The sequence below is a fragment of the Coturnix japonica genome, chromosome 2 (assembly GCF_001577835.2).
Source record: "Coturnix japonica isolate 7356 chromosome 2, Coturnix japonica 2.1, whole genome shotgun sequence".
In the NCBI taxonomy this organism is placed as follows: Eukaryota; Metazoa; Chordata; class Aves; order Galliformes; family Phasianidae; genus Coturnix; species Coturnix japonica.
In genome coordinates this window covers 15,476,665-15,502,955 of record NC_029517.1, presented here as the reverse complement: position 1 = coordinate 15,502,955, position 26,291 = coordinate 15,476,665, and the positions used below count along the sequence as shown (strand labels likewise).

The 26,291-nt window shown below is 42.5% G+C and overlaps 1 protein-coding gene across 15 annotated transcripts in view; it reads left to right on the top strand.

Moving 5' to 3' along the window:
- The window catches only part of KIAA1217 (KIAA1217 ortholog), a 327,102-nt gene that overhangs the window by 144,878 nt on the left and 155,933 nt on the right, over nucleotides 1-26,291 (top strand). For 11 of the 15 annotated variants that reach the window (XM_015853276.2, XM_015853279.2, XM_015853274.2 and 8 more), the window contains one exon: nucleotides 22,608-22,891. In XM_015853276.2, coding sequence (XP_015708762.1) covers nucleotides 22,608-22,891 — 284 coding nt within the window. Of the gene's footprint in view, nucleotides 1-17,286; nucleotides 17,640-22,607; nucleotides 22,892-26,291 lie in introns of those variants that run through there. The other 4 variants (XM_015853278.2, XM_015853277.2, XM_015853275.2 and 1 more) reach the window with 3 other exon arrangements.

Genomic DNA, 26,291 nt, shown 5'->3' with positions numbered 1-26,291 from the left:
GCAGCCTGTGGCTGGCAATGTTGCTGCTTTGTTTGTCTGTCAGTTTTTGATTCCGCATCCTCTGCTGCGGGAGAGCTGTGCTACACGCACAGTGAGAGAGACCTCTCCAGGAACAACCTGTCCATGTTCAGCGCTCCTCTCTTTTCGCATCCTTTGGCATCACTGTTTCAGCTCTACGGCCCACAGTGCAACCCGGGTTCTGCCTTCAGCTCAGCCGCCCGGCTGCACCCCAAGCCCCCGCTGGACATGACCCCTCCTGGCGCGGTGTCGCCGGCAGAGAGCAGCAGCGCACCGCTCCCGTCTCCCCCCATGGCCGGGTTGCCGTACGGAGCTTCCAGGCTGACCCCTCCGGGCACTGCCTTTCTGGCAGCGAGGGTGAGGGAAATGCAGTTAAACGTTAGCTTAAAAAAAAACCAAAACACCAACAAAACAACAACAAAAAAAACCCAGCAGATCTCTTTTGCATGTTGTTAATATCTCCATTGGCAAAGTCTTCCTCTGTTCATCTGATTTCCCCTTTACTTTCATTAGAAGACAGTAATTTGAAGCTGCGGGGGAAGTTTTGAAAGACGGTGGGTGGAGATCAACGTCTTCTCTCAGGGCTTTGGGACTTTCCATGGTAGGAAGCTGTTTGTTTAGTTCTGCCAAAATTGCATTTATTTCATTGGCAGGACATTGAGCGTAGCCATGTGATGACCACGGATCAACAAGTTAGGACGAGTCCTAACACAAAGGAGCAAGGCGAGCGTTGATTTCCCACTCCTGCTGCTGGGCTGCGTGCTTTACAGACAGCAGCTAAAATTCCTGCAAGAGCTGGGTGCTGCTTTTCATGCAGGTAGTCGAGCAAACAGCTGTGAGCTGCTGTGCACCCTAGAACTGTTGCACACCTCAGCCCAGCTGACTGCTCTCACCCAGCTTATGAAGTCACGACCTTTTAACTATGCCTTCATCTCTGCAAAGTGCCACAGCTTCTTGTCGTTTGTTCTCCTTGCATAGCTGTAATGGGCAGTATGAGATATTTTGTCAGCGAAATATGTTGATGGTGATGACTGAAGCAACAAACGATGAAGCAGCTAAGCAGGCAGTCAAAGCGTGGTCATGTGTTTGTGTGAGAGGGAGAAGTGTTACCTGCTTCATTGGCGCCATATGTTGCACAGAACTGACATCCCCGCGTTGCTCAGCAGAGCCCAGTATGAATGCAGTGATGTGTCTACATAGATTAGGGTCAAAGTGTAGAAGGAAGTGCTGTTTGCAACTCTTTTTGGCACAGCCACAGCAACCGCTTATGAAGTGTTAAGGAACAGTCTTCATGCGTTGCCTTGCAAAGCCTGGCTGGGACTCATGCAGCAGCTCCATCTGGTATGGGATTGCAAGCAGAAGTGTAGCATAGGGAAAAGGCAGACCATCCTCAGGCTTGTAAAGCTGCATTTTACAATGGTGAGTCTCCTTAGAATATGGTCTGGGTTGGATTGTTTTGTTTTGAGAGAGAAGTGTTTGAGAAACGGATTGTCTCGTCTGCTGGAAGCAGAACAATAATAAAATGTGTTGGGCAGAAATAGAAATAGGAAAGTTTTTGAACAGAGAATCGAGAACATGAGCCTAAAAGTTAGGAGCAGCTCTTGAGGAAAGCAGTCTATGTGGGAATCACACAATGTCTAGAATATTGTGGGAAGTTGCTAAGAGTATTAGAAGATATTTCCAACTTTAGACAATGCACGGCTTTTCCAAATAAAAACGGTGTGTTATGTTCTTCTTAGAAATACTTAAAGAGCTGCTATATTTATCTAAAGAGCCACATGTGTAGATTTTCTCAGGAGATTCCTACTACTTCCAGTGCAGAGCTGACCACTGAACTATCGGTGCTCTTCTCAGTGCCGCTTTGTCCTGGAGGGACATCTCTGGAGACAAGTTCACCCTGTCCCAAAATATGTGTCTAGCACGAGTGGGATGAATAACGTGCAGCAGGCGCCTGTTTTGCTCCAGTATTGTACTAGGTGGATGGCTTACAATAGTTGCTTGTCTTTTTGAAGGCTAGGGATGGGTGAGGGGAGACAGTCTACCTTGCCTTAAGAAGAAGGAAGCTCTGGGTTTTGTAGGTGGTATCCATGGAGAAGTCCCATCAACTGGGAAATCACACTGTAATTTTCTCCTGTTCTCAGTGTCAATATTGCAGATGGGGATAAAGCAGTCCTAGAACAACCAGTGTTTCTGCCATTCTGCAGTCACATTTGCAGGTCTCTATTCAGGGTCATTGGTTTCCACTGGAGAATGGATTTGTCTGCTTTGACCAAACAGCAAATGCAGAGCTTGCTTATGCAAGGTGTTTTGACTTGTATGTGCTCCACACCCATGAAGCTTTCACGGTTTGTTTACCACTTACATTTTCTGGGTCAAGTCTTACCAAGAGAAATCATTGTGTAGCCTGTCATATATTGGAAAACAGTGTTTAATTAAACAAATCAGATGCTTATTAGAGTCTTCTTCAGCATACCCCAGCAGTTTCCTGTAACTGCGGTAGCTCCAGGCACACAACAATCCTTACTGCTCTGATATGCCTCTACAGTTAACACAGAAGTACGTAGTCATAGGTATGAAAGTGCTATTGCTTTCCTGCAAGTTTGATAATTCAGTAAGAATTGCTTTTTAAAGTACTTGAAAATCTAATGAGATTCTGGATAGGCCACTTTCAAGTCAGCCAGTCATAACATTCCTTGAGAAATCAGTAGTAAAAAGTTTCTTCCTGTGCAGAGCTGCTTAATAAAAGGTGTGTTATTCTTCGCCCTTGAAAAATCCCTTGTCTAACCAAAAAAGCTAAAAAGTGCTCCTGTTTTGTGGGGAAGGGAGTGCAGGGTGGTGGTTTGACATCCAGATCACCTCAGGAAACAGTAAAAGCAAATTTTCAAAGGACTATAGGAGCAAAACAACTGGTGCCTTCATTGTGTCTCGCAGCTCAGCAAGAAACAAAAGACCAATTTAAGTAGCTTTGAAAAAAGGAGCGTAAATACTCATCAACAGATGAGTAAATTCTCCTGCCCATGCCCTCCCTTTTGTGAGGGTGCAGACTCATGCACCAAGTAAATTACTGTCTGCCTTTGGGGAAGTCAGAGCACGAAGGCAGTGTGCCACAGTTACTGCCACTGACCCCCTGCATTGTGATGGGGGGGTTAAAATGCTCAGGGGACTTCACTCCTCTCCACTTGTCTTCCTGGAGAGGTCTTGTGTGTTAAAGCGGTCAGACAGTCAGATTTGTTTCTTTACAACGAGTGAATTACCATCAACCCTGCTGCTGTCAGGTCCCAGTACTGGGCATTGATCTTTAAGTAAGCCTTGCCCGCTCTTTCACTGGGCCCCATATGATGAAGGAGAGTAAGGGGGGCTTGGTGCCACCCGATGCTTAAGCCCCAGTCATGGCACCTGCAGTCCTCCAGAGTAGCCTCTTAGTAATGGGGAGTTAATGAGGGGGAAAAGATGATCTCAGCCCCCCCGAGCTGTACTGATCCCTTGTTCAAAAGGTTTAATAACCTTTGGACGCTTGATGGTATCCAGAGCTATGGATGCTGATGCCATGGAAGATTTGTACTAGTTTGTCCATTCTCTTGATAGAATAGCTGAAGCACTGCAAATTCATTCTCTAGTTTCCACTACACTAACTTTCCTGTGTAGACAAATATTTCGGATCTTTCTTTTTTTACAACAGATGAAATGATACGACTTAACTTATTGCACACTATTCATTCTCTTCCATGCCCTCTCTCTAGGAGGAGATTTCCATACAATTCTCACACAGTAGAGCGTTTTGATTAGATCTGGGGTTGTTATTTTTCTATTGTAATGCAAGTGCTTCTATGTTTAGTAAGTGTGAGAAAGTGTAATTGTCAGCAGTGGTGCTTCTTGTACCACACTGAACCTAAGCACAGTTATGGCAGGTCAGAGGAGCCCAGCCTACAAATTTGACTTAAATTCCAGAACCATGGAATCATTTAGATCAGAAAGGACCTCTGAGATCATCAACCTGACCTACTGAGTCCCATCACTAAGGCATGTTCCCTAGTGCCATCATAGTATTGTGGAATTAATATTCACATCCATGTTTTTGAATCATTATCCTACTTGTCTCATTTGATGCCTGGAATCTGTATGGAGAGAGACAATGATAGGTCTTGGGTCCTATTAAGTTTTTCTTGTTACTCATGTTTATGGACCTCAACCATATGTTTGATTCATCTGTTCCCAGAACAGAGAGTCCTACATTATTTAGTTGTTCCTTGTACAGAAACTTTTCCGTAACTTTGATCATGCAGGTCACCAGTTTTTCTTAGCATTTCTGTATCTGCTATATCTTCTTTGACCTGGGGTGAATTAAAACTTCATGCTGTATTCAAAATCTGGATAGACTGTGGATTTGAACAGTAATATAATTTTATTATCCATCTTGGTTGCTGTTTTTTTCCTAACGTTTTCTAGTATTTATTTGAATTTTTAATCACTAATAAGTACTGAGCTGAAATTTTCACAAAATGGTTGTTATCACTCCAAGAGTTTGAGGGTTTAGTCTGTTCAAAGCCATTGTGTACCACTTTGCCACACAGAATTTCTTCTGTCATTTTACTGCCTATTCAGTGAATCCTGTGCAGTTTCTTCTTCATAGCCAGCCCGCATCTTTACTTTGCTAAGTAATGTAACATTCTCAGCAAGCTCTGTCCTATTGGTTCATACCCTCGTTACCCCTTTTCAGCTCACTGATGTTGGGAGCTGCCCAGACCAATGCACATTCCTCTATGATGCCACTGGTAATCTCCCTCCTTCCCTACAGAAAGCTGCCTTTTATTCCTGCTTGCTCCTTCCTATTTTTACTTTTTCTGTTTGTTTGTTTAAACCCATGGGAGGATCTCCTCTTTATTACATGCCACTTAGAAATCCTAGCAAACTGTACCTGCTGAGTATCACATGCCTCTCTTCTCACTAGCTTGGGAAGTGGAAATACAGTTCTGCTTCTGCTTTCATTCACCCATCTGATCTTGGGTTGCAGATTCTCTCTGCAACATTAAATCACTAATTTCTCAGAACCGTGTTTGGCTTTTGCTATTTGCTTAACATGTTGTCCACATGCAACATGTTGAGAGTCCTGTTGGGGAGAGACTTGCATTGCTTTTTTGAGGCAGGGAGAAGTGTTTATGGTTCTTATTTTAGCTCCATCAGAGAAAGAAAATAATGAGCGCGAGTGCCTCTGTGGGTGAATTTGTGGTTTATTGAAAGCTGTGGCAAGAGCCCACAAGATGAGGAGAGAAAATAATGGCTGATTTTAAATTTCAGCTGTTGGCTGCAGCTGCAGCTTTCAGAAAGCCTTTCAGCCTGGTGCCTGTCTCACTTTTCTTCCTTTTACTGGAAAAGGAAGCTGAATTGCAACACTGAACACTCCATGACTTAGACTTTCAGTATGCAAACTTCAAGTGGCATGGCTTTGAGCATAGATACGATCAGATGTGCATTATTTAAGAGGGGTGTCGGGACATGAAGATGTTGAATTCATTTTTTAACTCTGAATGTACAACAAGGTGCTAAATATTTTTTAAAAATAGATAGTGGATGACTCTTAATCTGTCTGCAGAACACTGAGTTTGTATGTTTTATAGAGATGTCATTCTCTGAATGAACTAGTAGCCTCTGAATTCACATCTACTTATCATGTATCGAATAAAGCTGCTGTGTTCTTACATCTGGTGACAACTTCTGCAGGATGAAGGGGAATTTGTCTTTAGCCAAATAAAGCAACCTTGCAGCACGGCGGTCCCGTGCCGATAGAACTGACAACATGCTACCTTTCAACAGCTGAGGCTTTATTTGTGTCTTGAGGACACCCCTGAGAACTGAGTGGAGCTATGAAGAAAAGGTATTTAGTTATGATTTGTGAAGCAACACCATAGTCTTAAAGCCTGTGGCTAAAATCAAGTGTAGTTTAAGGCAGTGTTGAAAAGGGCCCTCATATTGACTGTAAGGCCTGCTGTGGGGTTGTCCTCCTGCAGGATGTTTCTCAGACTCCTAAAATCAGAAGACTACCCAGGCTTTTTCATGTAGAGTGGGGCAAAAAAATTACCTTGTTGGATGGTTGGGAAAAGAAAGTGGTTGGTAGTTATTTCCTGTAGTGTTTTACCCTCTAATTCTGGTAGCCAAACTGCAAATTCTGGCTGTGTTTAGGCTCTGCTTTAAAAAAGTGGTCAGATTTGATTTAGATGTTTCAAAAAATGCCAGACTTATAACATCCTCTGGCCTAGTTTCCATTCTGCAGACCATCATCTGCCCTTACATTGACACCCTCTGTTCTCAATCTAAGAGTTGTGCAATGCCACTGTAGAGGCCCATGACCTCAAAGGTCTGGGAAAAACACTTCCTATTCCAGATAACCATTCAGTTCTTATTTTTCCCTCTCAGCTGTATACATAACTTCTTTGTTGGAATCCGGCTATCCTTGGATTGAGCACCAAGACTCCTCGCAGAAAAACAGATCAATGGGTTAAAAGCATCAAATTAACAGTACTCATGGGTTGTAAACTCATCCTTTTCTTACCTAATGCCCTCTTCCAAGGGCATTCTTGTGCTAGTCTCTGCTGTGAGAGAGGATTTGTAGGAGCTTATAAAACCAAAACTGGTGCGTATAAGTAATATTGTCATCTTGTGTCAAAGAGATTTCAATATTTGTTTCCTTCTGACACTGCCCAGAATTTTCTCCAGCCAGTGTAAGGATTTAGATTTCATTCCAGCTGCAGTCTTATGGCAATAGGAGAGTGAAACAGTGAAAGAGGCTAAAAAAAGGTATGAATTTATCATTTAACCTTTTTACGTTAATTATGAAAGATTAAGGCAATAATATGAGAATCATAAATAAAATGAAGTAATTCACAAAGCTGTACTTTTGTAGGTAAGATGGAGCATATGCATATGCAGTAAAACCTGCCTGTTACCAATTAATGTTTAATAACCTTTTCCTTTGGAGTGAAGCAAACCTGTCACTACGTACTGCCTGTTCCCTGTCTTCAGCTATGCTGCATGTAAATGTGTGTGCTATACTATGAGAGAGTTATTATGTATATCTCCATGCAGGCTTGCACATTTGTAAAGGCAGATAACTAATATAGTGTCATTTTATGTTGTCAGCGGAGAGCTCACCTGTGAGTCATTACGTTGTTTGAAAAGTTTTCACAAGAAGTGCTACAAAACAGTTGGAATTAAATTGTCTTGGGTTATGTATTTATTCATGAGAGAGACGAAGGCTCTGCTTTTGAATAAGCTTAAACCTTGTATGACACCTTTCTGTGCTGACGTTGCTTATTCTTGCCTTCACCCCAGGCAATTCTGTGCGCTTCTTGCAGCCTGATGAGATGGATCATTGTTACTTCTCTTGTTTTATCTTCTGCAAAAGTGCTGTACAGAAGGTGCAGAATTCCCCTTGTAGGAGGAATAAGATATGACACAGGAGTTGTGTCACTGCAGTTCACTCTGTGCTCAGACACTTTGCCCTTGCCAGCCTCCCTGTTCGGAAGGAGGTAGCTGTGGCTGTGCACTCCCTGCCCTGGAGCACCCTGCACTGCTTTCCAGCTATGCTAGTGTTTCTGGGGATAAATTTAGGCTATGTACTCATTTATTACTGACAGTATATTAAATTCAGTATCTAAAGTATCTTTTTAGTACATAAATTCAGTATCTGACAGTGTCTAAAGTGGGGCTGTGAGAAAGGGGACAGACTATTCAGGAGGGTCTGTTGTGATAAGACAAAGGGAAATGGTTTCAAACAACAAGAGAGGAGGTTTAGTTTGGATATAAGGAAGAAGTTTTATACACTAAGGGTAGTGAGGCACTGGAAACAGGGTGTCCAGAGAGTTGGCAGATGCCCCATCCCTGGGGACATTCAAAGTCAGGCTGGATGAGGCTCTGAGCACCTGATCCAGTGTAGCTGTCCCTGTTCGTTGCAGAGGGATTGGACTAAATGGCCTTTAAGGATCCCTTTCCACACAAACCATTCTGTGATTCTGTGATCCTGTCAGCTGAACTTCAGTGGGGGAATGGGAATGCTAGAAAAAAAGCGAAGAGAGGACAAGATTGTTTTCCAGTATTAAAACCCAGACTAATGTAAGTCTTCAGGAGTCCAGCTAATGCAGTTGATGGAGAGGAGGTTTTGTCACAAAGCATCAACCCTACAGAACTTGTTGGTCTGGCTGTTGATGGGAGAAGCGTAAATCCCAGCCCCGGAAACTGCTGTTGAGTCAGATATACCCTGAAGAAAAAGGAAGCAATTCCTTAGTAGTGAGGGTAATTAAACTATAATGTAGTGTGTTAAATAGAAGTGGGTATGTTACAAAGCCACATTAGTCCCAATGCTGCAAGATTTGCATTTACTGCAGCAGCTGTTTGCAGGTTGGAAGGAGGGCTCTTGGTTGTGTTGTGTAAGCCACCAATTCCATCAGCTGACTTCATGGAAATGCCCCCAAATAACACACTTGTAACACTTGCAGCCCTGTATTACAGGCAGTAATTATAATCAACTGCTGGAGTTCAGCCTTTCTGCTGGTGATTTGAGGTGTGGAGGATTTCCATCCCCTCCAAGTTCAATTGGCTATGTATGTGGTATGTCTTCAGGTTCATTCCTTGTCTCCTGCATTTTTTCTTCATAAATGACTGGTTGTGCTGGAGACAGTGGCTGGATGTGTGTGCCAGAGCTCTGAGATTGGGATCATTTGGGTTTGTTTTACAGTGGGCACCTGATTTGGGAAATTTAAGTCAGAAGAAAGAATATATTTAGGTTTAAGTCACTGAGAGCTTACACTGTCATACTGACTTACACAGATCATCTGGGTAGATCTCATCATATGGGTTATGGGAGTTTACTTCAAAAGCACATTCCTGTTTGAAGCAAACACTAATGCACCTGCAGCTTCTGAGATCAGCAATGTTATGTTCATCTTCTGTCTTTTTCACATCAAGCCAGTTGTATGGCCTTTGTGTGAGGATCTCGCACCAAATATAATGTCTTGTAATAGATAGGAAGTCAGACAAGATAGTCAAATGGTCCCTGTTGTCTGAAAGCTGTGAAATCCTAAATATCAAAGAGTTTTTATACACCTGAATTAGTAAGTGTTCAACCCAGCAGAAGACACTGGGCAGGAGTAGCACTGCTGCCAGCTGCTCTTGCTTTACTACTGATCAGCTGTTTTCATGGTAATATCAGCAAGGGCTGGGAAGGTCAGAGAGGCAGTTTTCAGGGAAGGGGATGTACACAGCGTCAAGAGGTCATTAAATTACTTACAAGTAGGAGGAAGTTCTCATTCTGCTCTCAGGAGCAGTGGTTTCCAAGGGATCAAAATGCGAGCATTGTAAACAGCAACCAGTGGAGCTGAGTGGGCTAAGCCAGAATCCATAACCTGTAACTATCTCCATTCACTGGAAATCAGATATGCACAAAGCTAGAACAAGATATTCTGCTTGTCTTCATCTATTTTCAGATAGCTTTTTGTTGCTTGCTGTGTAGTACTGCATTTTTGCTAAATCCAGGGTGAAATTATAATTAAGAACAATAAAAAATGCCCAACTTACTGATCATAATAGTGTGTACCTCTCCTGTGACTTTAGTCTGAGTTTTAAATTCAAAAAATGGCTTTCTTGACAGTAATTCTGGGGGAAAAAAAGTGAATATATGACTGGGTACAGCCCACTGACTGTGGGCTGTGGTGTTCTAAGAAAACACCATAATTTTTCAAGAAAGACCACAATTGTGAATGGTGTGAATGCTTCAGGTTGACAATACTGTGACCATTGTGTTAATTTCTAATTATTATTTACTCATTATTTTACTTAAGCCATTCTTTTGGGTACAAAGTTTATCAGAATTGCCTCCTGATACACAAGTTGGTATGGTAATGACAACATAATTGAAACTATTATATTAATTTTAGACCCAGACTCCATCAAAGTAAACTCTGTATTTCTTATTAGTTCAAGCAGTCTCGTGGCAGTCTTTTAAACTCCACATGCACTTGGTGAGATCTGAATCTCTGCTGATTCTTTTTAAGTATAATTGTACTTTACAGTGAGCAGCTCTCAATCCCTTTGATCACTAAAGCATGCTGCCTCGTACATTCACAAGCAGATCCAACAGACACCCGTGAAACCAGCAGCATTCGGTGTTTCAGATGTTAAGTTTGTTGCTCTGGCACTGCTGAAAAGTTGGACCCATTCGAATCCAAAGGCTCACCAGAGCTGTTTGAGTGAATTCCTCCAAAAGGGAACTTATCGAAACTAAAGTGTTTTACACCGGGGGAAAATAGAATTTGAATATAGAGCAGATGGACTTGAAAGTGACCTTCTCCCCTTCTTTCTTCCACCTCCCTCAGAAACAATTCCCTACACTATTTCTTCCCACCCACACACTGCTTTTTATTTGATTAAAATTTCCAAGATGTAAGGCACATTTTCCTTTCACAGACTTATTTGTTTGGTACCTTACAAAAACAGATGTTCGTACTCTCTAATTCTGTCTTTGCTGGCTGATCTTATTCCTTCCCATAAGTGATGTTCATATGGAAACTGTGATGTGTAAGGAGCTGGCCAGGCTGGTAGGTGTGAGACTGTAACGTGCCAGGGTCTTCAGTTCAAAGTTCTGCAGCAGTGTGCTAATATCCATGTTAGCTCGGTAGGGTAGGATGGCAATAACATCAGGTAAAATGTCTGAGATAAGATGTTGCATTACATGAGTCAGAAACATTTGCAGTGTAGTGATGTCCATTTAGCTCTGTCCTATCCTACATTGGCTTGTGGGAAGAGAAGCCACATTACAGTGTGGAGTTAGCTTGTTCTTGTCCCAAACTGCAGAGGTGAAAAGCTCTGGGTGAAGGAGAATAATCATTTCTTTTTCTCAGTTCAGAGTCAGTGCTTCTTTGTGATGTTCACAGTCCTTTTCCTCACTGATTTGGGGCATTCACAAGTATTTACTGCTTTCAAACCTTTACATTTATTTAATAATAATAATAATAATAATAATAATAATAATAATAATAATAATAATAATAATAATAATAAAAGGTAGGAGGACAAAGAAAATAAGAATAAAACTTGAAAAACAGAAAACCTAACCTGTTTCACACAGTGTAACTGTTCAGGTGTAGGAGTTGTTAGCTTGATCAGAATATTTTCCCAAGTGAAAGGGATATGTTCTGGTAGTTGGAGAAGCATAAGGCACTTAACAGCACAGTCCTTTTCGGCTAGAGGTAGGCTAGGACGCTGCATCCTTCATAATTGCAAGCTCATCACTGTCAAGTGGCAGGTGATTATCTCTGCTCCCAGGAGCTCAATTCAAAATGGAATTGGAAAAATGAATATATATCTTCCTATTGAATAGCAAATGTTCAACCTCTTAGTGACTCTTTTCAATAGTTGTTTTAGTGATTAAGGCTGGTGGTGACATCTGTGATTTTCAGGAATGATCATATAATTTGGCAATGCCGTCAGTCTCTGAACTTATCTGAAGGAGCTGAAACCTGTAGGTCAGGCAAGACATGGTGAAAGGCTGCTGTGGAGACGTGCACAGAAACTTGTGCTCTTTTTTTATTATACTTCAGGTGGAATGGAATTTAACTCTTTCAGCTAATTTTTTTTCCTCATGTGTATGAGAAACCATAACTGAACTGGAATGTATGGTGTATACATACTGAAAGTCTCCAAAGATATTTTTAACAGCAAAGTTAATTTCATGACGTGTAATCCCAGAGGTTGTATTACATTATTTGTCACTGTAAATTTTCAAATTAAGTTCAGATGTTTACCTTTAATTTAAGTACTTGATAGGTCAACCATTGTCCTTGGACTTGAAATAGGAACCAACAGACTGAAATCCCTTGCTAAGCAGATGAGACCAAATGATCGCAAAGCTCCTCCTACCTCTCAGCTTAAAAATTGAATTTCCCTGATATACAATGCCAAATTATTGCACAATTACTCTTAAAGTAGTATAAACCTCTTCTATATTTACTTGAATGGATTCATATAGATAGTCCCATGGCTATTTTCATTTTGCTTCTATGAGATAGTGGTTGCTATTGTATCATATTTAATCATATACACATCAGAGGGGAGTGAGTCTATTTTAGTTAGTAAGAATTGAAAGGCCACACCAAAGACTGCAACGAACTCTCTGAGCACAGAAGAGCATAGATGCACCACATCACATCTACTATTTATTTTGTTCCTGGTCTCTAGTAGGGTAGACACTGCCAGGCTGCTTCACACTGAGAGCATTCATAATATATTTCTCTGTGGCTGTGTGATTAGTGATTTTGCATGGACACTGAGATACATCTTTAATTATGGGATGCTTCTTCTGATTTAACTATTAATAATTAACTTCCCATTTTTTTTTAGCTGTGAATAAATACTAGAGCCACAAAAGTGCTGTTGTATATTATGAGTTTTACTAATTGAGCAAAACAGTATTTGTTAATTGCTCCTTTTATGCACATCCTAAAACCAGAAGTGTTTAAGTTGCTCTGGGACATTAATTTTAAACACAATTAAAACAGCATATCCTGTTAGCAGTTGTTCTCCATGCATTGTTTTGATACTGATGGGCCTAGATCTGAACACGGTAATTAAAAGGAACTACTGTTATTATTGATCCCACAGATAAACAAATCCCAATTGTGTGCTGTGAACTGGTTAATCAAGTTTATTTAACATGTTGCTGGTGATTCATCCCAGTGATTGTGCTGCATAGCTCTTTATGTGAGCCTAGCAGTGTAATGATTCTGGCTGTCTCCAGTTTCTCAGTTGCAAAAGGAGTTCCATTAATTCTTTTAAATAAACATGGGTAGCACCTTAAGGCATGGCATTGTTACATACACTAATTAAATCCAGTTTGGGACCAAGAGCTTCTCACTCCAAGTGAGAACATATTTGGAGATTGTGCAATCCTGACTGCTGCTTTCATAAAATGGTGTGGTCCCAAAAACCAGCAGAGACGACTGTGTTTTGTGTGAAGTTGGGTGGGTTCCTTTGTTTGGCTCTGATGATATTAAAGTGTGCCACATTTTGTCTCACTTTTTGCCAGTGCACTTTAATCTTGTTTGAGAGACTACTTATGCAGCCATGGGCATTCTTCTCGGGTATCACCCACTTTCCAAGTCACACATCCACAACCAAATAAGCCATTTCTCATCACCTTTGCTCAGGTCCCTTAACAGCATCAGCAGTACGTTCCACTGTCACTCGCATCAGTGGTAGTGTCTTGTGTCTCCCATGGAAGCAACAGCTTCAGACCACAGGCTTGTACCAACTGTGACCCCTATTCTGTCCCAGGACAGAAGGATTTATCAGTGGGTGCACTACAGTGAGTCATGAGACTCCCTTTCTGTCTATATTGTGTTCCTGACTGTGGATACTTAACAGTGCTGGCTGAAAGTGGATACTTTAGTGTTAGCAATACATAAAAAAGTTGTTCATGTTCTTATTTTCTAGGTTATCTTCTGCTCACCTTGGGTGAAGGCAAAGCCTCCTTAAAGTCCTACCGTACATAACTTTTTTGGTGTTATATGGCTCTTGGAAGAAGCCATACTGATCTCCAGAACTAACCCTGTTCTTGTACAGCATTGCAGACATGCCTTGCTTGTAGGCATTTGTAGCCAAGCATGTTTTGTGCTTGCCACTTTATTATGTCAGGATTAGGTCTTTATTTAAAGACACTTGGCTACCTCACTCTCAGTTTCTGAGCCCTGTGTGTAGGTGATGTCTTGATACAGCTTTCACATTGCAACTGCGCTGATTCTCTTTTCCCACCAGGGATTTCTGAGTTATTTTTCAGTTCACAGAGTCAATGGTCAATGATCCCTCAGTGCCTGATATTCCTGTATGAGCCCTCATAGCCTTCCAGCTGGCTAAGCGTAAGTCATAATGCTTGTCCAGACCCTGGAAAACCTTGGTGTTAAAGGCACATTCCTCAGTATCACAAAAGGCAACATCAGATAAGTGGGCTGGCTGGCCAGCACTTCTTGTCCTAAAATAGTCCCCAGTCAAAATCAGCAGAGATTAACTGAAGGCCAGTAAAAACAGTATCTAAATACATTGTACATCACACTGTTTTCTTAATATTGTGGAGCAACTTAAGGAGTATTCTGTTGGGAACACTGTACTGCAGACCTCAAATAGCAATGCTAACGTTTAGATTGTATTTTCATCATTTCTATGCTTTTCGTGCCAGATTTCTGGGACCCTTGCCAGGTTCCTAGACAGTACAGAATTAATTGTTAAGAAGCAAAACAAATATTTGTAAAGTGGTAGAGAATATGCATGTCCGATCTAATGAACACTAGTTCTGTATGTTTATTAATTGTTAATAGTAATTCATGTGAATTATTTTTCTCTTTGGAAGGGGGAGGGCTGAAGAAGAGAGTGAATTTCCTTCAGCTTCTGTGTCAAATCTACACGTGTGTGTGTGTGTGTGTATGTGTATACACACACATCATTTCTGCATTTAATAATCCAATTAGACAGGGTGACATTTCTGCCAGATAGAGAAGTAGGAAATGTAGAAGATTTTTCCTTGCCTGTCTGGACCATGTGGTTGAAAGATCATTTTGAGCAATTTTGCTGATGCTGTACTGAAAGTGAGTGTTGAAGAAAGCTTAGGAGTCCAGATCACACAAAGTCTGTTTAAAAAGATGTCTGAGAGAGTAACTGTTATCTGGTGTTGCAGTGTGAGGTTGATTTGAATGAGATATTGCTTGTTCTTATTATTAGTTCAGAAATGTGTTACTCTTAACCTAATTCAGAAGGGTAACAAGAAAGGGTATTTTTTTTAAGTATGTCAATAGTAAAAGGAAAACTAGGGAAAATATGGATCTGCTACTAAATGATGTGGGTGCCCTGGTAACAGGCTGCTGAAAAGGCGGAGATACTGAATGCCTTCTTTGCTTCAGTCTTTACTACAAAGACTGCCCCTTGGGAATCTCAGACCCTGGAGGTAAGAGAGAGAGTTTAGGGAAGGGAAGACTTCTGTTTGGTCAAGAGGAAAATGGTCAGAGATCATCCAGCTGAAATCAATACGTACAAATCCATGGGCTCCAATGGAATGCAACCACATATGCTGAGGGAACAGGCAGAGATGACTGCTGAACTGCTCTCTATCATCTTTGAAAGGTCTTGGAGAACAGGGGAGGTGTCTGAGGATCGAAGGATGGCCAGTGTCACTCCAGTCTTCAAGAGCAAGAAGGACAATCTGGGAAAATACAGGCCAGTCAGCCTGACCTTTGTCCCTGAAAAGGTGATGGAATGACTTGTTCTGGATGCTATTTCCAAGCAATTGGAAGAGAAGGTTATCAGGAGCAGTCAACATAGATTCAACAAAGAGAAATTATGCTTGACCAACCTGGTTGTCTTCTGCGATGTCATCACTGGCTGGGTAAATGGAAGGAGAGCAGTGGATGTTGTGTACCTTGACTTCAGCAAGGTGTTTGACACTGTCTCCCACAGTGTGTTTATAGTGAAACTTAGAAGTGCGGAATTGATGCATGGACAGTGAAGTAGGTAAAGAAGGGGCTGACTGGTGGAGCTCAGAGTTTTCTGATCAGTGGCATAGACTCTAGTCAGTGGTCTGTAACTAGTGGTGTTCCTCAGGGGTCAGTGCTGGCTTCGGTTTTGTTCAACATCTTCATCAGTGATGATGGGATAGACTCCACTCTCAGTAAGTTTCTTGATGGTATGAAGCTGGGAGGAGTGGTTGACAATGCCAGAAGACTGTGCTGCCATTCAGTGAGACCTGAACAGATTGGAGAGTTAGGTGGAGGCTCAGCAAGGGCAAGTGTAGAGTCCTACATCTGGGAGAAATAGCCACATGTGTCAGTACAGGTTAGGAACTGATCTGCTGGAAAGGAACTCTGCAGAGAAGGACCTGGGGGTCCTGATGAATAACAGGTTGGTCACGAACAGCAGTGTGCCCTTGTGGCCAAGGCCAATGGTAACCCAGGGTGCATAAAAAGAGCATGGCCAGCAGGTTGAGGGAGATTATCCTCCCCCTTTACTCTGCCCTGGTCAGGTCACATCAGGAGTATTGTGTCCAGTTCTGGGCTCCCCTGCTCAAAAATGGCAGAGATTTCCTAGAAAGAGTTCATTAGAGAGTGACAAAGATGATTAAGAGCATCTCCTGTATGAGGAAAGGCTGAGAATCCTGGGGCTGCTCAGCTTAGAGAAGATAAGACTGAGAGGGAACCTCATCAAGGTTTATAAATACCTAAAGTGCAGGAGGCAATTGGATGAGGCCAGACTCTTTTCAGTGGTGTGTAGTGATAGGACAAGGAGCAATGGCCAAAAACTGGAACATAGAAAGTTCCACACAAATATGCAGAACTTTACAGTGAGTGTGACAGAGGAATCAGAGAATCATAGAATGGCCTGGGTTGAAAAGGACCTAAAAGATCATCAAGTTTCAACTCCCCTGCCATGGGCAGGGTTACCAACCACTAGTACAGGCTGCCCAGAGCCATATCCAGCCTGGCCTTGAATGCCTCCAGGGATGGGGCATCCACAACCTCCAACTGGACCTCCAACCTCCAACTGGAATAGGCTGTCCAGAGAGGTGAAGTCTCGTTTGGAGACATTCAAGACCTAACTGGATGCCTGCCTGTGTGACCTACTGCAGAGAACCTCCTTTAGTGGGGGGATTGGATTTGACCTCCAGAGGCCCTTTCCAGCCCCTATAATTCTGTGATTCTGAGTTATGATCCTGATAAAATAATTCAGTCTGATGTTCTCTCCTAAATCAACACATGCGGCATCTGATGGAATCTGTGGGATTTGATATTGTACGTCATTAATTTTTTTTGCATTGCAGCCCAGTGGATCTATCGATTCTCAGACAGGTTTCCTGCTTCTGATCTGCCAAAAGAGAATTAGTTATATGTTTCTATATGCTTTGCTACTGAGGCTTCAGAATCCCTCTTAACCGAAGCCCCTGATTACTATTGCTACCATTCATTTTTATTGGCTTCACTAAAGTTGAATTCCTGTATCTTGATTTTCCCTAATTCATTCTCCAAGCAGCTTGAAAGAATTCAGCTGAAAACAAAACCTCAAAGTGCTTATATAATGAATTACTTCTAAGCTAGACGCTAGAAAAGACAGAGGAGCATTTATCAGGAATGCTTGTGGGCTTGGTGGTTACGAGCTTAAAAAAATATTCGGTGGAAAAGCTTTTGTCCCATGACAGAGATTTGAAAGGCTTCGGCTTCGGATTCCAGCGGAGGCTCAGGCCTGTAATCACGTTTGAAATGTTCCCTTTCAGAAGGCTGGCCGGCTGCACGGGAAGCGAGCCGGCTCGGGGCTGCCTGCGGCCGAGCCCATCACCTGTTGGGGCCCAGCGGAGGAGGGCCCGGAGCAGCCGCCCGGCACGGCCCCGCCGCCCACCCGGCCCGGGGCACCCGGGGGAGTGAGTGCCGGGAGGGAGCCGGCCCAAACCCCAGCTCCAGCCCCAGCCTCAGCCCTGCCCGCTGTGCATCCCGGCTTGGAGAGAGCGGAGCCTGGGCGGTAGGCAGGGACAATGGAGGAAAATGAAAGCCAGAAACTTGAGCTGTGCCTGGCTTGCTCAACAGACAGCAGGCAGATGAAGGGTAAGTAAAGGGAAGCAGGAAGAGGGAGTTGCATTTAACCATGCCCCTCGTTGCTGCTTTTTGTAAGTGGAGGGAATGCATGGGGGGGAAAAAAAAGAAAGAATAAAGCAAACAAACAAACAAATAAATAAAAAGCGTGTCTTTCGTGTGCTGAAACCTCCGGAGGTTTCCCTAAATCTAGAAGCGTGGCTGTACACCTCCGTGCAGGCTGGGGAGCGGGCAGCGCCGCTGTCAGCCCGCAGCGCCGGGGCAGGGCAGCAGCAGTACGGGGCAAGAGCGGAGCTGGGAGCACTTTTCTCTCTGGGGGTGCTTTAAGTCGCCGCAGATTTCGGCGAGCTCGGGGTAGTTTGTGTGTGTGTGTGTGTGTGTGAGCTGTGGGGCAGCGCAGCCAAGGGCGCCTTTGCACAATCGGTATTGCACCATGTTTTATCTGAAAGCGAACGGAGCTGCGAGCTGGGGGGTGCCGCGTGGGACGGTCCACGTGGAGCGTGCAGCTCAGGTAGCACGGGATGTCTCATCTCATCTGCATCTGCTGCAGTGGTTGTGGAACACCTGTAGACGTTCTTGCTTCATGTGCATTGTATTCCTCATAGGCGCTACTCTCTTGACCGTCTCTGAACGTGAAACAGTGGGGTAGTGTTCACCAGAGCCTGTGTGTTCAATGGGAAGGATACTTTTCACTTAAAGGATGTGTCTGAGTAGGGGGGGGGGGAAGAAAACCCTTCATAGTGTATGTACAGGTGGTGTGAAGCTGACTGAGGTACATGTGTAGCTAAGAAAACTCAACTCTGACCCAGCTTCTGACTCTCCAGAAAATCTTGTTCTTTAACATTCATTACCAAATTTAGTAGTTTTGGCCCATATCCAGTAGCTACATTTGCAAATTTATTTGGGAACAGATTTAATTGCGAAGGCAATCAAATAAATAGGAGTGATTCCCAATCATCTCGGACTTGCTGCCAGCATATCATAGGTGGGTTTGATTTGTGCTGTTAAAATGTATTCTTTTTTTATCCTTTAGGCACTGAATACAGTGTGCTTCAAGGCTCAACTTTGCAGGGCTGGAGTGGGTCAGACCCACACTTGTTGCTTTCTAAAGTTATTCTGAAAATGTCCCTTTCTTATCACCTGGATTGCAAAACAGGAATGTTACTATTTTCACCCAATTTTAAGTGATGGAGCAAAGTGACTTTCTTGACCTTTGTGGACTTCACAGAGGGTGTGACTTAGAAGAACCACATACCGGGCTTTTAAAAATAACTTCAAGTCCCTTCATTTAATCCTTCATGGTAATCTTCCTGATCATCTCAGGCATGGTGCTTCCGCACTGCAGACCGGGACCTTTCCCATAGTTTTCGCTTCATGACTAGCTGCTGTAGTAATGGGCGAAGAATTCTTAATGTTAGTTTTCAGGTTAGAGCTGTATCTTAACTGTAAGGGTTACTCTAGGCTTTGGATTACCAAAGCTCTCCCATGACAGTCTACAGAACTTGCTTTTTGTTGCCTTCTGGCTTTGCTACTCTACTGAACAGAAAGTCCTTCAGCCTTTAGCTTCTGAACGTGAGGGAGGGAGAGAGGGAGACAAGCTTATCATGCACTTCTCTTGCTGTGTTTTTCATTGGCTTCTATTTACTCGTTTTCCAAGGAGGGTACTTGCATAATTTATCCTTTTGCTGCTCCTTGCTGTCATCTGGGGACCATCACATGATCCTTCACACATTGCACAGTTATCTGTGGGGATTGATTTTCTAGGCCCATTATCTTCACTTCTAAGATATGGTCTGTTTGCCCACGCTGTTATTGAGCAACACCAGGACACAGAATACGCCTTGTAGTTTCTCCTTGGAGCTCTGTGGTGTGGATCTCTTATGTTCCAAGTTACACAGGGGGTATTTTACCATTCCATTTCATCCTGACCATGAAACTGATTTGCCAGTATTTAGGAAGTGACCAAGAATTTTTAAGTAACTACTAGGAAAAGATATTCAAACATCACACAGAGTTTGGTTTACATGTCAGCCAAGGTGCATAGTATTATCCATGCTCATTTGTTTATGGCTGATTTGCATAGATTTGGGCAACAAAGCAGTGCAGTAGTTACCGTGCTGCAGCCAGAGCAGTAACAAGAAAGTCATGCTGATGTGTGCTGCAATACGGAGGGATCATGCTGAATGCCCAGGTCAGCCTCCTGGCAAGACTAGCAATTAGTTTGCATAGTTTGCATTCCTTTCTTTTCACTGCTATTTATACAGTATTTTCTTAGTATATGAAAGAAAAATAATATAATTTGCTGGTCTTTCTAATACTGTATGTGAAAACTATGGTTTGTTTTCTTTAATTCCTTCTCAAGGTTCCACCCATTAACCAATAATTCTAAAACAAATTACTTGATATGTCTTATGTTTCAGATAATTAATTAGCTTTTTCTTAAACTACTGAAATGATTGAAGTGCGGAGCTTGGAGGGGATTTGCACAAGGATTTAGGAGCTGAAATCCACAGCCATGATCTCTCAGTTGCGCTTCTCAGTATAGCATTACCTGCCATATCTTTTAGGTCTTTTCCAACCGTGGTGATTCTATGATTCTAAGTGCTTGCCACCAATCCAGTGGCCAAAACTGCTGCTGTGACAATGCTTTAAGGGTTGGTACAGAATTGCTGCATTCAGTAACCCACACTCACACTGACTCTCTAGAGCTTGAAGGGATTTCCTTATTTCTCTCTGACATCTTTATTCCAGAGCCTCAGCCTCAGTGATACAACTTCTGTGCTCTCAATGCACAGAGATGGTAAAGACCAACCAGCACCATCCCACCTCTTTTTTTTCCCATCTAAAATCCACTGAAGTGACAGTGCAGCTTTCAGAAACCAGTTTGACTGCGTGTGTCTGGAATTGCCACACTTGGTTTTTGCAAGCAAAATGCCCTCTTTTTTAGCCCAGTGTAACTGACAGTAGGTGCTCTAAATGCTCAGAAAAAAGAGAGGGTGGATGTTGTTTGTTGTTAAGTTGTCCTTGGAAAGGTTAAATGGTAGCATGAAGAATGTGTGTATGTTTGTATGTATTTAGGTTGTCAGAGTTGTTCTTGCTCAAAATGAGCTAAAGGTGGCCTCTGCTGTGTGCAGTTTCGGGCCTTATGCATCTTTTTAAAGGACCACAGGAAGAAAGCAGACTGAGGAATGAAACCTCTCTTTAAAGCTTGCAGCATCCTGCAGTTTGTTCCACCAGTTCTCAGGTGAAATAATATGGGGCTGCATAGTGATCTGCATTCACGCTGTCCCCCAACAGCTGTCCCATGCTGTGTCTCCAGTGATAAAAAGATTTGAAGCCACATAAGAACAAAATTCCCCGTTAGCCAAAGCTGTTCCCAAAGCAGTGTCTGAATCTGTATTCCTCAAAATAAAGTGGCAACATCAGCCTAGGCTTCTGTTTTCTGGTTGTAGGATAGATTCCCGTAGATGCAAACAAGATGATGTTGGTACTTTGGAGGCTGTGAACATTACAGGGACCTTACAGAAACTTGCAGGATTTTGGAGGCCCAGTCCTGTTGGACCAAAGAAATGGCTTCCCCATTTAAAGTGGTGGGACTTCACAGAGCTCCATCAGTGGAGGTTTTTCTTTATCACTAGGCTTGATGTTCTGTGGGACTTGGCAGACAAATGGTAATGTGTGCCAGGAGGCAGAAGAGTACTCAGAATGAAATCCTCAGGCAAGTGGTGGGCAGTCTGTCAATCTGACTGGGTGAACTGTAAATAGAAGCGAGTAGGTGCCTGTTTCCAAACAGCATTGCCATATGAGTGGCAGCACTCGGGGGAGGGCTGTCACTGGGAGCAGAAAGGGCTTTGAGTGGAAAAGTGGCAGAAATGGGGATGTACGAAAGCCATGCAAAGAAAGAGCCTTCCTGCTCTTGCAGAGTGGCTGCTAAGGGTTAACACTACTGTGGGGGCCTGGGCCTAACCCAGCACCCAGGACTTGGAGAGGCCTTTTCAGTGCTTCTGGTTTGGAGCTTTTTTCTTCTTTGCTGACAAAAGATTAAGGGAATTTTCAAAGGTATTAGGTAACAAGGCTCCAGACTACACTTCTTCGCTCACCAGAGGGTTCATGTTACACAGTTACCTGAAGATAAGCCAGCATTTACCTACCCTCTGTGTCTGCCTATCTCTTTGCAAAAGTAGCCATGGTCTTTGGTCTTAAAGCCAGTTTTAAAGTTGTAACATTTATCTGAAGCTTTTTGTTTGTTTGTTCTGTTTTGTCTGTATACCACTCAAAACTTGGTTTTCTTTTTGTTTCTTGAGAAATTGTTTGTTGGGGGAGAAATGTTGTATTTTCCAGCCTGCTGTCGTAAGACGTATAAAATCCAAGGGAGATCCATGAAATTTAAAACCATACCATAGTCAGAAATAGAGGAGGAAAAAAAAAAAGCCACAAAGCCCTCTTATTATTTCATAGGTGTTTCTGAGCGTGTTGAAAACACACTGAAAAAAGATTAAGGATTTCTAATCTGCTTTGTCAAAGGAATGTTCTCTGTTGGTATCTTCTGGGATACGAGTTACAGGGCCATTAAGGGTACTGGAGCTCTCCGAAGAACACTGTTCCTTACCCTGGAAAGAAAGCATCCTGTGGGTTTTAAAGGTCAGGGAATGAGGGCCCTGTCAGATCTTCTTTTCAAGCCACATAGTGGTGAAGATGATATAAAAGGAACATCTACTTTAATCATGTTCACTTTTCTGTGAGGCACTGCTGTGGTTTTACGTTGAAAGTAAGTACTGTGCTGAGCTTATATAAATGATTACGTCCAGGCTGCTGATTAGAACATATGTATGCCTAATGATGCAGAACAAGCCATTGGGCACTACCAGACTTTTAGACTGACCTTGCTTTTTTATCATTCTGATTATTTTCTTTTTCATATTAAGGTGAATGTTGGGATTGTGTTCTTAAATATTTTTTTTTTTCCTTTTTGTTTTTCAGACCAGGCGAAACACAGTTTGCATTTAACATCACTAGATGATGCTGAATGCCTCCGATCTAAGGAGCTACTTTCAACACAAAACAGTCACTCTTCTAATTCCAAATCCACACGCAACATCCCTCGAAGACATACAGTAGGTGGCCCTCGCAGTTCCAAAGAAATACTGGGAATGCAAACCTCGGAAATGGACAGAAAGAGAGAGGCTTTTCTAGAGCATCTGAAGCAGAAATATCCCCATCATGCTACAGCAATAATGGGACATCAGGAGAGACTGAGAGATCAGGTATGAAAATCTGATATGTACCTTGCTTTTTGTTAAAGAATCCTTATAACTGCTACCTCACTTTGAATGTGAGGTAGAAAATTGAATGTGTTAACCTCACTACAGAAGGTGAGAATCTAACAAAGCGTTTTGTGTTCAAAGTTGCCTAGGATTCAGTTTCTCCTTTGAAATCAATAGAAACAACAATAATAATCAAACCGTTCAAAATTACCTTGGAGATGTTTGTTGAAACTGACATTTTTGAGGAGCTTTTCATTTTTTTTTTAGAATATACACAGAGAAAGGGATAAGGTGAGACTCTTGATCTCAGTGTGTGGATCTCCATCTACTTTTTCACAGCTGAAGGGAAAATATGGAACAGCTGTTAGCTTTTGTTACATTTTCAATATTGGCACCACTGCCCGGGAGAAAGGAAAATATCTGTAGACCATGTCTGTGTGCTTTAGCTGTCTCTGTTACCCTTTCATTTGCTTTCTTTTCTACTTCTGAGTCTTTTAATATAAACAGACTGGATGTATCTACAGGTATCTTCCTCCTCCAAACTGTCTTAAGATCAACGCCAACCTGCCAGGAGTGTACCCTTAAGGTGCTTCTTGTCTGACTACAGTTGCATTTCAGCAGGAAAAAGTAGATTTAAGGTTGGAGATGATGTGATGATACACTGATGTATTTCTCAGAACAGGTGGAAGCTGCTGTTGTGCTGACCTGAATTTAGGGAATGCCACACAAGGGACTGTTCACTGCATGGCTCTAGTTTTGAGTGAAAAGTTAGAGTTTAGTTTGTTAAACCTTGCAGACTGTGTTGTATTCCAAATACAATAAATTTCAATAAGCCAGCAGAATGTAAACTTCACTGTTAAGTATCTTGTGCCCATTTTTCTCAGTTTAAAAAATGGTTACAACAGCAATCCTGTTGTAACTTCTTTATCCTAGTGTTTTGTAGGTATTTCGATACTGGCAGCAAATTAATTGTAAGGAAGGACTAAAAACAGGTTGGCAAAGTACTGTACTCTGCTATGGGAGTGCTTATGAATTCTCAGTGTCTTCTGAAACATTCCAAGACTTTGGAGATCAGAGCAGTTGTCACTCGGTACCTCCCCCTTATAACTTCTCTTTGACAGGGTCTCTCGAGATTCCAGGTGCTATCGCTGCTTCAGTAAGACTGCTTGCATCCATGTGTATCCTGCTAAAATTGCTGCAAGACTTCAACTCTAACGAGAGTGATCTATTCCTTATTTTTAAAGCAGCTTTCCTGCTTTCCTTTGAAAGTCTGGACTCCCCCACACACTTATCTCTTTCATGAACTCTAGTGACTGTGTGGAATGTGCCGGGTGGTGGATAAAGATAGCATACAAATTAAATAAAGGGGGTGGGGGCTGAAATTCAGAGATTAGATCTTCTCGAGTCATGTAAATATTTAGTTCCAGTGTTGCAGACACTGCAAACCCAGTTTGAACAGCCTACAGCATTACACCCTACACATTTTGTAATTTGATCCTTTTCTGAAGGCAGTAAATTACGGAAGGAATGCAGTAACTGTTTCTGCTATTTGTTTAAAATGTGTCATCCTTGCTAATTTATTGAGGGGAAAATTATGTGAATGTCTCCTGCTTCTATTTTTTTTTTATGATTGGACACATGTATTGTTTTAAAATTCACAATCCTTATATACAAAATTACATTAAAATTACTATTAGGGCATTAGATTACAGTTCTTGGGAATGGGGAAGACTGAGGACTCCATACATTCAATGTAGTTCTTTTTACTATTTGTGTCTAAGCATGTACACCCATGTATCTGTATTTTGTTTGCACTTATGTGTATATGCAGAGGAATATATGTATATAAACATATGCATGTATAACGCGGGCTTACTTGGCAGCTTTGTGAGAAGACTATAATGTCACTGCTTTTAAGAGTGTATGTGCGTATTCAGCGTATTGACTTCCTTCTTAATTTCCATGTGCATGTATCTACGTGCATAGCAGTGGTGTAGAAAACGTGAACTGTATGTGTGTGTAACATAAATATGTCACATACAAAAGTAGTGAGATGTGTGGGAGGACAGGAGCCGAAATGTCACCATTTATTTTCTAGGCCATTTTCCTCCCATCGTGTTTCTCCAGCTGCTCCAGTGTCTGGGAAGTGGCATCATTATCCATGGTGGGAATCCCCCCGCTGTGGAAGATCTATCAAGGGTAGTAGCCAATGCAACACCGTGTTCTGATCTCTGTGTCAAGCAGTATAGCTGGAACATTAGATATCCCAAGATTTGCGGTGCATACTGTCATTTATCTTCTAGGTTGCTCTAAACTCTGCCAAGTCTGTAGCCAACAAAAATAGCCCAGAAAATCAGGATTGGTAATTGTTTCTTTTTTGTGAACTTTCTTCCCTGGCCTGTTTCAACCATCTGTATCTGAGTATGACAGCAGGCCCCTGGTTTACAGCAAGTAAACGTTAGGGGAAGAAAATGTGTTTGATGTTGTCAGTTCATATCGTATCACCTCTGTCTGTGTCTTCTGCTATGTATTAATGATTTCCTCCAGGCTTTGTTTATTTGGGTAAATCCCTCCCTGGATGTGTGTTCTTGGAACCCGTTTCTGCTCAGATAATCTGCTACAGAACTGCAGGACAATAGAGGCCAGGTAAAAAATATCAGTGAGGATTACTGGTGGTTAGCTAATGTGGTGACCTGCAGCCTCCCAGCTGTGCATACAGATCGTCTCTCTTCCACTTCACAGGTTCACCATCCTGCGTGTGATGTCTTATTTGGGAAGGCAAAGCTCACAGAGACAGGAACTGGCTTTATCTGTGGTAGGGCCTTGGGATGTGGCCGCAAGGCAAATAACCCACAGCTGTGTGGCAAGTGGGGGGTGTGCGCCCAGCCTAGTGGCTCATCTTCACACTAAGCTGTGTCCCTTTGTAAGCCAACCCCATGGTCAGACACAATAACTCTTTTCACCTGGACATCTGCAAAACCAAGGAACAAAATTGTTTTATTTTTATAGATAAAGCTATTGAAGAAGCTTGCGTTGAACACGGTGCGTCTACCAGATCTGCCTGATCTGTGCTGGTGTGCATAATCCTCAAGAAAGTTAGAAAGGGAAAAAGAAGACAGAGAAAGGCAGAAACTGGCCTTCGTGCTGTGGAGTTTGAGCTGGGCTGGCTCAGTCCAGTGTGATGAGCCCCACACAGCCTGGGAGAGGAGAACAGAACAAGTGCAAACTGGGCCAGCAGTGCTGCAGATGGAAAGGACTTTGCAATTAAGAGGTTAAAAATGCTAACCTTGCCATGGGAGGTGGGTAATCCCTGCAGTGAACCTGTTCTACAAGTCACCTCAGGGAAAAAAAAAAAAAAAAAAGAAGAAAAAAAAGCTTTTCTGAGGGAGCAGAGAGCAAA